This window comes from Sinocyclocheilus anshuiensis, unplaced genomic scaffold (genome assembly GCF_001515605.1).
Source record: "Sinocyclocheilus anshuiensis isolate Anshui unplaced genomic scaffold, SAMN03320099.WGS_v1.1 scaffold628, whole genome shotgun sequence".
NCBI lineage: Eukaryota > Metazoa > Chordata > Actinopteri > Cypriniformes > Cyprinidae > Sinocyclocheilus > Sinocyclocheilus anshuiensis.
This window is the reverse complement of record NW_015555750.1, coordinates 158,981-172,985: the sequence shown is the minus strand read 5'-3', so window position 1 is coordinate 172,985 and position 14,005 is coordinate 158,981. Positions and strand designations below refer to the sequence as shown.

The 14,005-nt window shown below is 37.2% G+C and overlaps 1 protein-coding gene across 2 annotated transcripts in view; it reads left to right on the top strand.

Annotated features, from left to right (window-relative positions):
- The first annotated feature begins 3,281 nt into the window (after positions 1 to 3,281).
- Positions 3,282 to 14,005, top strand: part of LOC107673717 (calcipressin-1-like) — a 17,365-nt gene continuing 6,641 nt past the window's right edge. Inside the window, exon 1 of one of the 2 annotated variants that reach the window (XM_016467454.1) lies at positions 3,282 to 3,692. In XM_016467454.1, coding sequence (XP_016322940.1) covers positions 3,570 to 3,692 — 123 coding nt within the window. In that variant the 5' untranslated portion in view covers positions 3,282 to 3,569. Of the gene's footprint in view, positions 3,693 to 13,131; positions 13,602 to 14,005 lie in introns of those variants that run through there. The other variant, XM_016467455.1, reaches the window with a different exon arrangement.

The following is a 14,005-nucleotide window of genomic DNA, read 5'->3' as shown; positions in this document are numbered from 1 at the left end:
AAACCCATAAGACCTTCGTTCATCTTCGGAATGCAAATTAAGATATTTTTGATGGAATCTTGAGAGCTGTCTGACCCAGCATAGACAGCAACGCAACTGAAATGTTCCCAAGTCCAGAAACGTAGCAAGGAGATAGGTAAAATAATCCATGTGACATCAGTGGTTCAACCTCAATTATACAAAGCTACGAGAATACTTTTTGTGCGCAAAAAAATAAAAAAATAACTTCTTTATTCAACAATTCATCTCCTCCGCATCACCCTGTAGCGCCATTTTTGAGAGTATCTGCATTAAGATATTTTTGATGGAATCTTGAGAGCTGTCTGACCCAGCATAGACAGCAACGCAACTGAAATGTTCCCAAGTCCAGAAACGTAGCAAGGAGATAGGTAAAATAATCCATGTGACATCAGTGGTTCAACCTCAATTATACAAAGCTACGAGAATACTTTTTGTGCGCAAAAAAATAAAAAAATAACTTCTTTATTCAACAATTCATCTCCTCCGCATCACCCTGTAGCGCCATTTTGGAGAGTATCTGCTGGACGTAAACAACGTATGCTGTTCTGTGTCAGCTGCGTCACACGGATATGCTGTTTTCGTTCAGATCAAATCACAACAACGTAGGAAACAGGATCCGGCGTGACGCAGCTGACACAGAACAGCATACGCTGTTTACGTCCAGCTGATACTCTCCAAAATGTCGCTACAGGGTGATGCGGAGGAGACGAATTGTTGAATAAAGTCGTTTTTTCTTTTCTTTTGCGCACAAAAAGTTTTCTCGTAGCTTCGTATAATTGCGGTTGAACCACTGATGTCAAATGGATTATTTTACCGATGTCCTTGCTACATTTCTGGACTTGGGAACATTTCAGTTGCGTTGCTGTCTATGCAGGGTCAGACAGCTCTCAAGATTCCATCAAAAATATCTTAATTTGTGTTCCGAAGATGAACGAAGGTCGTACGGGTTTGAAACGGCATGAGGGTGAGTGAATATTGACAGAATTTTCATTTTTGGTTGAACTAACCCTTTAACATACAGAGACATGATTATTTTAGGAGTATTTTTTTTTTCCCCGTCTTTTAAAATTCATGAAGTGTTAATCACTTGTTTAAATACATTGGTGAAGAGAATTGTGTTTTTTCCTTAACACTTTTGTGAACTTTTAAAGCAAATTAAATGTTGAGGTTCAGAGTTGTGGCTGTACTTGACTGCTATACTTAACAGATGTTGTTTGCATTGATGTGCATTGTAAGGGTTCTGACCACAGACTTTTTTAGTTACATCGGTTAAACCTTGCTGTGCTGCTTGCCGGTAACTGACATTGTGGTCTGTCTTTATCTAAAAAATATCACAGATACTCATTGATGAAATTAAGTTTTTTTTTCTCATTTTTTAGTCGATCATATAGTGCATCCTTGTAAATGACAGACCATGATGCGGTTGTGTGGTATACAATGCTGTTTTATCTTTGTGACTGAAATATTTGACCCAGCATAGCTGCAGGGTGGGATGCTGTATTTTCAGGAGTGAGAACGTCACCCATCACTATTCTAGATAAGGGGTGATTAAAATGCATATGATTTGCATAAGATTATTGTTTAGACACATGTACTGTATATTGTGTAGGTGTGCATTTTTTTCAGTTTTGTTTTTTTCCTCTCCCCTCCACTGTGTTCTATGGTGGAGACCCCTTTACCAATTGAACTAAAAAGAAATATGATGATGGCACAGCTCCTACTAATTCACTTAAAAAAATATTTAACTAAAGATTAATGGTTAAAGAGTATGTTCAACATGATGGGATGTTCCGTGCTACATTAGCTTTAGATTTGGCACTGTATTGTCCACATTTAAGAAATGATACCAACTTCTGTCCAGAACTGCTTTACACTTTATTAAATTAATATTAACAACAGATTTCAAACTGGAAATGTAAAGCATTGTGAATTATAGTTTTTAATTTTGCCATTATTGTTCATTTTAAGGGACAGTTCGGCCAAAAATGAAAATTGTCATTTACGCACCCTCATGTTGTTCCAAACCTGTATGACTTACTTTCTGCAGAACACAAAATAAGATTTTGAAGGTTTGGATAAACATGAGGGTGAGTAAATGATGATAGAATGTTAATTTCTGAACTATCTCTTTAATTAGAAAACTCGCATTATGAAATGAGTTTGGCCATGTTGAAGTCTCCTTAAGGATAGTATAAAAAAGTTCTTCTACATCTAAGGTACAAACCCACATTACTTGCATAAAATGTGAAACATCCTCAGTTTTGACAGCATTTTTATCCTTTCCATCACATTGTGAAATATAATGGCACACACTTTGTATATAATGCAACTTCAAATATTAAAGGAAACAATCTACATGACTTTTGAAAATGTGTTTTCTTTAATAACCAGTTATATTGGAAAAAGGTTTGTCACTTATTAAATCTATAGAAATATCATTGTGTCTGATTTAATCTGATTTCATTTAAGCCTTACAGTACAATTGACCTCATTTCAGTTTGTTCTCTTTATGATGTCAAAGAAAGTATGTACCAGTGATTAACGTTATCAGTCCTGTATTATCAAGGACAGCATATCACCAGCCACTTAGTACATGACTCTAATAATCTCTTTTCAGATACAGTAAATGTAAAGTCTATATTATACAAAGACCTTTCATCACAAAGGTTTGCATGTCAAATTGTTTTGTTCATTCAGTTTTTTTAAAGTTGATTCCAACAAAGAGTAGTGTTAAGACTTAATAATCTGCTTTTCAATAAATAAAACACCTCAACATATAATATGTAATTAATTCCTATCTGCAATATCAACAAATGGAATCGCTATCTGTGGTCCGACTAGGCCTTATGGCAGAAAAAGTGCAACATGTTCTTCCATTCTATTACTAGTCCATATTCTAGAATTTGCTTTATTTAAAAGATTACACGATTTAGTGTACAAGTGCTTTCAATAAGATACAAACGTCCTGATATTTTAATTTGACTCAAAGGACGTATTGTCTTTCCGCGCCGCTGAGTACACGTAAGTTAGCAAACCAAGTAGCATTAGCCGTTCAATATTGTGTAATCTATAGAAATAAAGTAAACGGTCGAAGAATAATTCGTTAATAAAATTTCACGCTCAGTGGTGTAAATCATATTTTTAATGCAACTTGTTTCTAAATACTGCAGTTATTTTCAGGGATGTCTTACCGCCCCCTGCTGGAATCACTGAATATGTCGAAAAAGGAAACGGGAAGTTGTCGAGTGCGTACGTCGATTGCTGCTTTCCGCAAATGAAGGGTTGAACCAAGGTTACTTGTTCGTATAACACTCAGCTTAAAAGACAAACATCTACTTTAAAGTTAAAAAGAACAGTTGAACACGTCAATGCCGATATATGAATCGGTTCCCAAAGTGAGCGTGAATCGTAAAAGGACAGTGACATTTTGATACAGAATGGACAGATAGCTTAGCTTGTCACGCCATATGATTATCACCAGTTCTGTAGGAATTAAACTTATTTTACGACGTGGACAGTAGTTTCCTAGCTGTTCCCATATTTACATTATGCAGCAGTCGAATAATGAGGACAGTGAGGCCACCGTGGACGTGCATTTTACCGACCTGACTGATTCACTGGTGGCCTGGAAAGTTCATGTGGATGTTTTTGCCATTGAAAACCCTTTAAGAGTGAGTAATATGGAATTCACACTCCTGTATCCCTCTGGAGAATCTTATTTAGGCCTGACATGTATGTATAACCCGCGTATAGATGCATTTAAACTTAATTTAAAAGTCAAACATATAGCGGACATGTCCATACTGTGATGAACTACACAAAAATAGTTTTAAACACATCATTTGTTTTCTTGATTTGACATTGTGTTATCGAATACAATGTTGGCATAGCGTCATGCAGTTGGGGATTTGTTGGCTGCACATTCATGCTGCAAATGTGTCTTTCCACTTTGTCCAAAAGATGCTCTGTTGGACTGAGATCTGTTGACTGTGAACTCATGGAACCAGAGATAAATTGCTTTGTGACATGGGACTTTTATACTGCATAATCTTCACAGTAATCTTATTTAGTGGGCCATAAGAAGATATAATATTTTTCCTAATGATATGATGCAAGCATCAAATTTGATGATTAGCCTTTTGTGAGATGGTTGAACCTGAATGTCTGTAACTTGGAAAAAATTGCTTGTTTTGTTGGTATATAACCTGTCACAACTAGTAACCTTTTAGTTTTTGGAATATTTATGAAGATTTGGACATCAGTGGTGTGACTTGAATTTCCCTGACAGCTTCTTTGTTCCTCATTGTAAAAAAGGAAAACAGGAACTTGTGGAAATAACATTGTCATTGTAAAAGTGTTTGAATCAATCCAGATTTGTTGTGTGGTTTTGATCCATATAATTTATCAAACAAATCATTTAGCTTAATACACTCTTTGTCCTGAAAGTGTAGCGTCACATACTTCCTCCATAATTTGTTTAACGTCAGTTTATGATGTATTGAAGTAGTAGCCGTGCTTTCAGGAAATGGAGACATATTATGTACCCGCTACGTCCCTTGAGTTTAGCTCTGAAATATTGAAGTGCTTTACAAGTCAAGTAGCTGAGTGAATAAACAAAGCAATAAATAACAAAGCATATTGCGCTCATTTGTTTGCCATTTTTCTACAAGATGATAATGACATTGCAGTGGTAAATAGGTGTGTTTGTCTTGGCTGAAGAAATTTTCCACTTGACGTCACCTTTGTTGAGCTGTTACACAAATCCTGGCCATCAGACAGCCTTAAGTCAAGTTGTAGACATTGTTATTATAATGTAGAGCAATGACCTGTTGTTTCTACTGCGCTTTTTTATATAGTTCAACTCAGAGATTGATTTAACACAGTGACGCACGACAGGTTTTGTCAGTTTGTCTCATGATAAATTAGCATTTGTTAAGGAGATTTTGAGACATGATACACAAAGCAAGCACTTATGTCCGAAGACTAGAAGTTGTCTATACCACAAGTAGGTTATTTTTGAGCTTAGGCAACAGGTTTCTGGTGTGTGCAGTTTTCCAAATAGGATGGAAACCTTGAGTTAAATGGAAATGGGATGAGAGCATAATAGTGATAGGAAAATAGTCTGCTGTTGAGAATGGAGAAAATGGACAATCTGTTCCATTGTGTTTTGCAATGTGGGAACAGGAAGCAAGTTCTAGGACACGTATTACAATGCGGATGCAAATATGATTGAAGAAGAAGGTCATGTTACCACCATAGACGTATGCAAAGAGGTCCCAAATATTCAGTTAGAGGTCATTCAGTATAGTAGAGCTTTTCAATGGTAGATTCTTAAATATATTGGTCTCTATTCTTGAACACTTCTACATTCTTGTGAAGGAGCCATGAATGGAACTGATGTAAAAATACGATATATAATTGCATATCAATTAAATTGTCAGAATAGTTTACTCAGAAATGAAATTTGATTCTTTCTTCTGTTGAACACAAAAGAAGATAGGCCTATTTTGAAGAATATGGGTAATCAAACAGTTTCTGGTCCATATGGACTTCCATAAGATTTTTTAATGTCTATTGTTTTTTGGCCATGTAGTGGATGTTAAGGGTCTCCAAAACTGTTTGGTTACGAACATGCTTCTTTGTTTGTTTTTGTTTAGAATACAGGTTGGAACTACATTAGAAGGAGTAAATAATGACAGAATTTTCTTTTTTGGATAAACTGTTCCTTTAATTGTGGTAAGCCACTCAAAGACTTTAATTGGCTGCATGTTTGTACGCACAGGTTCCACTGGAGCACAGTTTCTTTTCGCATTTTCAGCAGTTCTTTTCTCGTATTTTGACGTGGCTGTTTTTTAAACCTCCATAATGCAGATGATCATCATCTGCCCAAGTGAACAATCTTAGTTTCAGAACTTATCATTGTGGTGTCATCTTCCACCCTCAGTTCTTTGAACTGGCCTATTTGCAGTGGCACAGCCGTAAACAAACTACTGCACAACACGCAGTTTTGTGATCCACCTGGAGCATGCTGCTTTTCCTCTGTTTAGGCCGTTTTCAACACAAGCTAATGGCAATTTAACATTGTGTGAGGTCTAAAGTCTTAAAGGGATAGTTCACCCAAAAATGAAAATTTGATGTTTATCTGCTTACCCCCAGGGCATCCAAGATGTAGGTGACTTTGTTTCTTCAGTAGACCACAAACGAAGATTTTTAAAGGGGTCATATGACGATTTTGTAGTATTGTTGCTGCCGCCGCCGCCATGTCGTGGAGACGCTGTGTGTTTCGTTGTGAAAGCGAAAATACATTGTTTGGCCTTCCAAAAGAGGACGCGTCTAATAATCAGTGGTTAAGTTGTATTTACAACACTGTTCCAACGATTCAAACGCGAGTTTTGAGCAGTATAGAGTAGCGCTTGTTCTTTGTCGTTTCTCCGATCACAAATGCAGACATGGTTTTATGTTTACTTTTGCAATGCAATGCAACGCAACGCGTAAAAAGACAGTAGAAGTCATTTTAATCAGTAATTATGTCCCCACTGGATGCAACATGTTCTTTTTTAGCAACGTCATATGACCTCTTTAACTCAAACCGTTGCAGTCTGTCAGTCATATAATGGCAGTCAATGGGCTCCACGGCTTTGAGAGTATAAAAAACATACACAGTCAAAACCAAATTAAACCCTGCGGCTCGTGACGATACATTGAGGTCTGAAGACACAAAACGATCGGTATGTGCAAGAAACTGAACAGTATTTATATCATTTTTTTACCTCTGATCCACCGCAATGTCCAACTGTCCTGAGTGCGTTCACAACATCCGGAGCGTGACGCATGTACGTGCTCTGGCATAGTAGACATAGATATATATAAGTAGATGCCTCATTAGTGACTGTTTCTATGGGCCGCGATACCAAAATGGCGGACGCGTCAACGTATCTAGAGCGGTCGAATAGGGAATCTATACATATCTATGATAGTAGACGCATGTGCAGAAGTGATCTGTCATGCGTAGGGATGGGTATCGTTTACATTTTATCGATACCGATATTGCTTATCGATACCGGTACTTATCGATACTATTTGGTGCAAAAAAGTTATGAAGTGAAAAGTTGTTGAAAATTTCAAGTTATTTTATTACTGCTGAACTTTAGCAACTGTATTAAAGTTCTTCGGTCAAGAGCAGTGAGTTATTTTTCTCTTCTTCAGTCAAGAGCAGTGAGTTATTTTTCTCTTTGTGTTATATTTAATTAACATTTAAAGGAATAGTTCACCCAAAAATGAAAATTGTGTCATCATTTACTCACTCTCAAGTTATTTTAAACCTGAATGAGTTTCTTTCTTCTGTTGAACATAAGTTATTTTGAAGAATGTGGGAAACTAAACAGTTGCTGGTCCCCAGTGACTTACATATATTTTTTTCCTACTATTAAAGTCAGTGGGGACCAACTGTTTTGTTACCAACATTCTTTAAAATATCTTCTTTTGTGTTCAGCACAAGAATAAATAAAAATGATAATACATGTTTGGTACAACATGACTGAGTAAATAATGACAGAATTTAAATTTTGGGGTGAACTATCCCTTTAATGACAATCGGCAGCATATTTAGTACTGTCCCTTTAAGACCTGCAAGCATTCATTTCTCTCTCAACTGTTTACTTTCACTTTAGACATAATTAACTGTGTATATATCTTGTGTGTTTTGACAGTATTAGCGCAATCAGACAATAACTAATAATCAGATGCTGTTTGACTGGCCCTTTAGTGTACGGACGCTTCGGGTGTATGCACTCTGAATAAGCACATGTTAGAACAGTACGCAAATAAAACGTTTAACCGGCAAGGCTTTAAAGTACGCGGAAATAATGTATATTTGTGATTGCGAATAAGTCTCGTGAGTGTAACTCTACCGAATAAACATTTGATGTGAATGTGTCTCGTGAGTTTCAGTTGGAGCTGGAGCCGCGAGACATAATACAGTGCATTGCTTGAGGTAGATGTTGTGTTTTGTTAGTAAATGTTTCATTATATTACTAGTGTTGCCTCCTTCGTTCACTATTACACTACTTCATATATTGCATCTGACACTGGTGTCGCTTAGTTTTGTAACGTGAGCCCACACTTTCGAACGTTTCACTCTTGCCGCATCAAACACACACCGCACATGCGCATGGATATCACACGCACGTCGAGCAAACCTCGGCCACATCATTCAGTGAAGGAAAATGACAAACAACAGCTTCTAATTCATCATTAACATTGAAGATTACGGAGATAAAACAACGCAAGTATCGATAACAGTATCGTTTGTCCTGAAGCTTATCGGTACTCCGCTATTGACCCAATTACGTACTGGTCCAAAAAAATACCGGTTCTCGGTACCCATCCCTAGTCGTGCGTATACGTCACTCATTATTTACACAGTGCAGAGAGATTGCGGACGTGTTGACTGGCACTGCGATGATCTAAAGATATTTAGAAGTACAGGTCATCACAATGGAAGACACTTTTGATATATCATCAGACAATGTGGAATTTTTTGCCGACCGTATTTATTTGACGTCACGCGCCGGATGTTGTGAACACGCTCAGGACAGTTGGACATTATGGTGGATCAGAGGTAAAAAATGATATAAATACTGTTCAGTTTCTTGCACAGACCGATCGTTTCGTGTTTTAAGCCCTCAATGTATCGTCACGAGCCACAGGGTTTAATTTGGTATTGTCTGTGTATGTTTTTTATACTCTCAAAGCCATGGAGGCCATTGACTGCCATTATATGACTGACAGACTGCAACGGTTTGAGTTAAAAATCTTCGTTTGTGTTCTATACGCAAATAAAACGTTTAACCGGCAAGGCTTTAAAGTACGCGGAAATAATGTATATTTGTGATTGCGAATAAGTCTCGTGAGTGTAACTCTACCGAATAAACATTTGATGTGAATGTGTCTCGTGAGTTTCAGTTGGAGCTGGAGCCGCGAGACATAATACAGTGCATTGCTTGAGGTAGATGTTGTGTTTTGTTAGTAAATGTTTCATTATATTACTAGTGTTGCCTCCTTTGTTCACTGTTACACTACTGCATATATTGCATCTGACACTGGTGTCGCTTAGTTTTGTAACGTGAGCCCACACTTTCGAACGTTTCACTCTTGCCGCATCAAACACACACCGCACATGCGCATGGATATCACACGCACGTCGAGCAAACCTCGGCCACATCATTCAGTGAAGGAAAATGACAAACAACAGCTTCTAATTCATCATTAACATTGAAGATTACGGAGATAAAACAACGCAAGTATCGATAACAGTATCGTTTGTCCTGAAGCTTATCGGTACTCCGCTATTGACCCAATTACGTACTGGTCCAAAAAAATACCGGTTCTCGGTACCCATCCCTAGTCGTGCGTATACGTCACTCATTATTTACACAGTGCAGAGAGATTGCGGACGTGTTGACTGGCACTGCGATGATCTAAAGATATTTAGAAGTACAGGTCATCACAATGGAAGACACTTTTGATATATCATCAGACAATGTGGAATTTTTTGCCGACCGTATTTATTTGACGTCACGCGCCGGATGTTGTGAACACGCTCAGGACAGTTGGACATTATGGTGGATCAGAGGTAAAAAATGATATAAATACTGTTCAGTTTCTTGCACAGACCGATCGTTTCGTGTTTTAAGACCTCAATGTATCGTCACGAGCCACAGGGTTTAATTTGGTATTGTCTGTGTATGTTTTTTATACTCTCAAAGCCATGGAGGCCATTGACTGCCATTATATGACTGACAGACTGCAACGGTTTGAGTTAAAAATCTTCGTTTGTGTTCTACTGAAGAAAAAAAGTCACCTAAATCTTGGATGCCCTGGGGGTAAGCAGATAAACATCAAATTTTCATTTTTGGGTGAACTATCCCTTTAAAGGGACAGGCAAAAATCACTTTCTTGTCACATTTACCATACTCTTGGCTTACGATACAAATTTTGTTCAAGCTTGCACGTCCAGACTAACAAGTTCTTGTCTATTGTGAACGTGAGAGTCTTGTGTAGTTTAGACAATTCTAAATTTGAAATGGGCTTTTAAAATAATATAATTTGCCTAATATTCAAGGCTTTATTGAACTTATTAATTAAAGCATTGCACTTATTTATGTCTTTATTAGTTAATTTAGTTTCATATTATTACTGGAATATTGTGTATTATAGTGTATTACTGGAATATTTTCCACTGGTTTCACCCTCTAATTTTTCTGGAAGCAATAAATGTGTCAAAATGTGTTTTTGTTGAGGGGTTATTAATAGTCAGCTGGTTGTCTCATGATGAAAGAATCCACTTTGGTTGTTTCTTTCTGTGGAAAGTCTGAAAGGAGTTTTGACACTTGCTGTATGCGACATGGGCCCTCGAGCAGTCATAAACTCAGCTGGGTGTCTAGTCAGTGGAAAATGTAAGCTGTTCTCTTAAAAGTGTCAGATGAATTAACATTCCCTGAGCAAACCCATTTTGATATCATAACCTAAACCAGGGTCTTATAAACAAAACACTGACTCATTTAGAAACTTGGAACCCACTTCCTGAATTGGTGCTTCAAAACATGAAGTGTGCCATTTAAGTGGGTGATATCAGCCTGTAGAAAGTCATGCTCATAGTTACTGAAAACTTGATATGGAGCTCAGGTCAGTTTTGGCTATTATTATCTTGCTCTTTGTACCTTGTGCCCATGACCCATATCCCACCTTTACACACATTTCTTGATGATGACCTCATTTGCCATTAAGTTGACAGCAGTTCCTTGTTTTTTTCCATTACATTGATGACAGATAATAACTTCATTTGCCATTACATTGACAGAAAATAATGACTTCATTTACCCTTACATTGAGGTTAGATACTAATTTAATTTGCCATTTGACTAAATAATGATCCAGTTTCCTGATACTTTGACATCATAATTTTATCCGTCATTACATGACAGCAGAAAATGTAATTTTCAAGTATTCAAATTAACAATACATATATGCTAAATATAGGAATTTAATTTCCTTTACACTGACAGTAAATGAAGTAATTAAGTGACAGTAAATCAAATTAAGGCAAATTAAATAAGAAAATATTATTATAAATACTTTTAAAAACTTTATTTGCAGTAGATTATTGATTTGTTTTTTGCTGTAATTTTTACATTTCATAGTCCTTTTATTTGTTGTTACTTGGATGGTAAATAAGAATCTAAATTTGTCATTACAGTGACGATAGTAACATGATTTGTCATTGCTTTGATGGACATAACCTATATTTTTGGCTTCTAGCTATTTAAAGCTGATGAATTCAGCTGTTTGTGTTGTATGCTTCTGAATAGAATGGAATGTTTTTGTATGCATATTAATAATACATTTCGCTTTCTACTTGTATAAAAGCATACATAAAATACAGCAACACAACTTAATGCTGTCCTGTTCACCATTTTCCACCCTGTATTCCTTTTTGTTATAATTTGGTTTCATGTTTTTCCATTCCCTAATGAGAGACCTTGTTCCACTGGAACTGGATTCCCAGCTTTTGGACTAAAAACATCTGCACATATGACTGACAGATGCTTATGGCTACTGTAGACATCTCTGTGCTTATCTCAAACAGGAAAGCTTTTACCAGATAGAGAGGGGAAAATTTGAGTGAACGGCATGGGGATAATTTCTAGTATGTATGTTCACTTCAAGGTTTTATTTAATTTGAGAAAATAGATAAAAGAAATGTGAGTTCCAGAGTTAGTTCTGCAGGTCAGTAATATTTATTTTGAAAGTAGTCTTTTATACTCAGGAAGGCTGCTATTATAGAATCAGAAATACAGTAAATACAGTAATATTGTGAAATATCATTACAATTTTTCAAATGAATGTTTTCTATTTTATTATAGTTTTTAAATGTAATTCATTCCTGTGATGGCAAAGCTGAATTTGCAGCAGCCATTACTCCAGTCTTGTGTCACATGATCCTTTAGAAATCATTTAGGCCTAAATATACTGATTTAGTGCTCAAGAAACATTTCATATTTTCAATGTTGAAAACAGCATTGCTTAATATTTTTTGTGAAACTGTGATACATTTTTTTTCCACAATTATTTGATGAATAGAAAGTTCAAAATAACAGCATTTATTGTATAATATTTTTGTATTATTAATATACTTTTTTTTTTTTTACTTTTATTTTATATCTTCATTGTTTTGCTATACAATTTTGTATTGCAGTCATCATTAACTGATTGTTTTCAGGTAGCAGATTATGGTGACCCAACACAGTAGCAAAGTTTGTTTGTGCTCAATGTTTGTGCTATTTGCATTTTATTATATTGTTTAATTTTGGGTTGAGAACTTCTGTTTAATAGTGTTATCAAGCCTGTAAATGTAGATGATATGTTTACCTTGATAGAGAATTACAGTTAATCTCTGTGCATCAGCTGCACCGTCGTCAGTTTCAGTATTCGGTAATAGTTGTGTGTACACAGGAGACTGAGAGAATATGGATCATGTTTGTATTGCTTGCGAGACTCAGAGAAAATAACACCATGCAGACATGTTTAAAATAAGCCTGACGTGATAACTGAATGCCACTTAAACAGATAGAAAAAGAAAAGCTGCTCTTCAATAATAATGGGACAAATCCGCTCCCCCTGGAGTCAGACAGGAGAAAACGAACACCCATGGAAGGTATGCTGCGGGGAGCGCTTGATAACACAGCTGCCCTTCTGCCCAGCTCAGCTGATTTCGATTTTCCATCACGATGGGAGGGGCAGCATGAAAGAGACCTACTGTGAGATGAGCGATACAGATCATTGTTTTACCACACTTCGTGTCCTGAAATGGTATGACTGAATTGAGCAGAGATTGGCCGAACTGGTTCTGAGCTGCATGGAAAGCAGTGGCGCATAGTTTCCAAGACTTGCACTCTCAGGGTGTGTGTGTGTGTGTGTGTCTGTCTGTGATTAGTCAGCAGAGCCATTCGTTTCGGTACAGAATGGGAAAGTGGGGCGGAGCCTGCAAGCCGAGTCACCCCTCCCCTGCAGTGGGCGGAGCCTGTTGTTGTGCAGCTGAGAGGGCCTTTATATAAAAGGAGACGGATGAGTGAGCTTCAGTCTTACGAAGCTTTCAAGACGTTTGATCGGTAGTGCAGGAACACAGACCATTCCAGAAGATTCTGTCTTAACAAAGCAGCGTCACGTGACCACACAGGGGGGTTTATTTTCTGCGCATTGCTCAGTTTGACCCATTTCCTTTGTGAAAATGCTCTAGGCTCTGAGACCGTCTGAGAAGGACAGGAAGAAAAGCAGAAGCGAAGAGGGTGATTTCGAAGCATTTGTTTCCTGAAGCAGGCGTCATTCGTGTCCTCACGCTGGGGAAGGCAAAACGGACGCGTCTCAGCCCCTCCTGCCCTTTACATTCTCTAACCTCTCAAGTCCTCCGGAGGATCCGTCAACGGGCTTCAGTCATGCACCTGAAAACCATGAAGTGTAACCCTTTCTGCCTTATCGCTTCCTTGGAGGATCCGGATATGTTTAACAGACCCGAGAAAAGGGTACGGCTTCATTGACATGGTGCCTTACAATATCAAAATAGCTTTAAATGCTGGAAGTCAAACTGCTAGAAAGCCATGAATGACAGAACGCTGTCAGAATGCTATCCAACAGCTCTTTGAATTCCTCATGCGATCTCGTCTTTATTGATGCCAACTTGATTTGTGCTTTCTGTGTGGTTTGTGGTTGACTAAATGACCTACTTATGTATGATACAGGGGTGTAGCCATCATTTCAGAAGTGAGGGGGACAGAAATGTTATATATATAAAAAAAATAAAAATAAATAAATATATATATATATATAAAACATTACAATATAACATTTCTCTAATCTATATAACCTACCAGTCAACAGTTTTTGAACAGTAAGATTTTTAATGTTTTATAAAGAAGTCTCTTCTGCT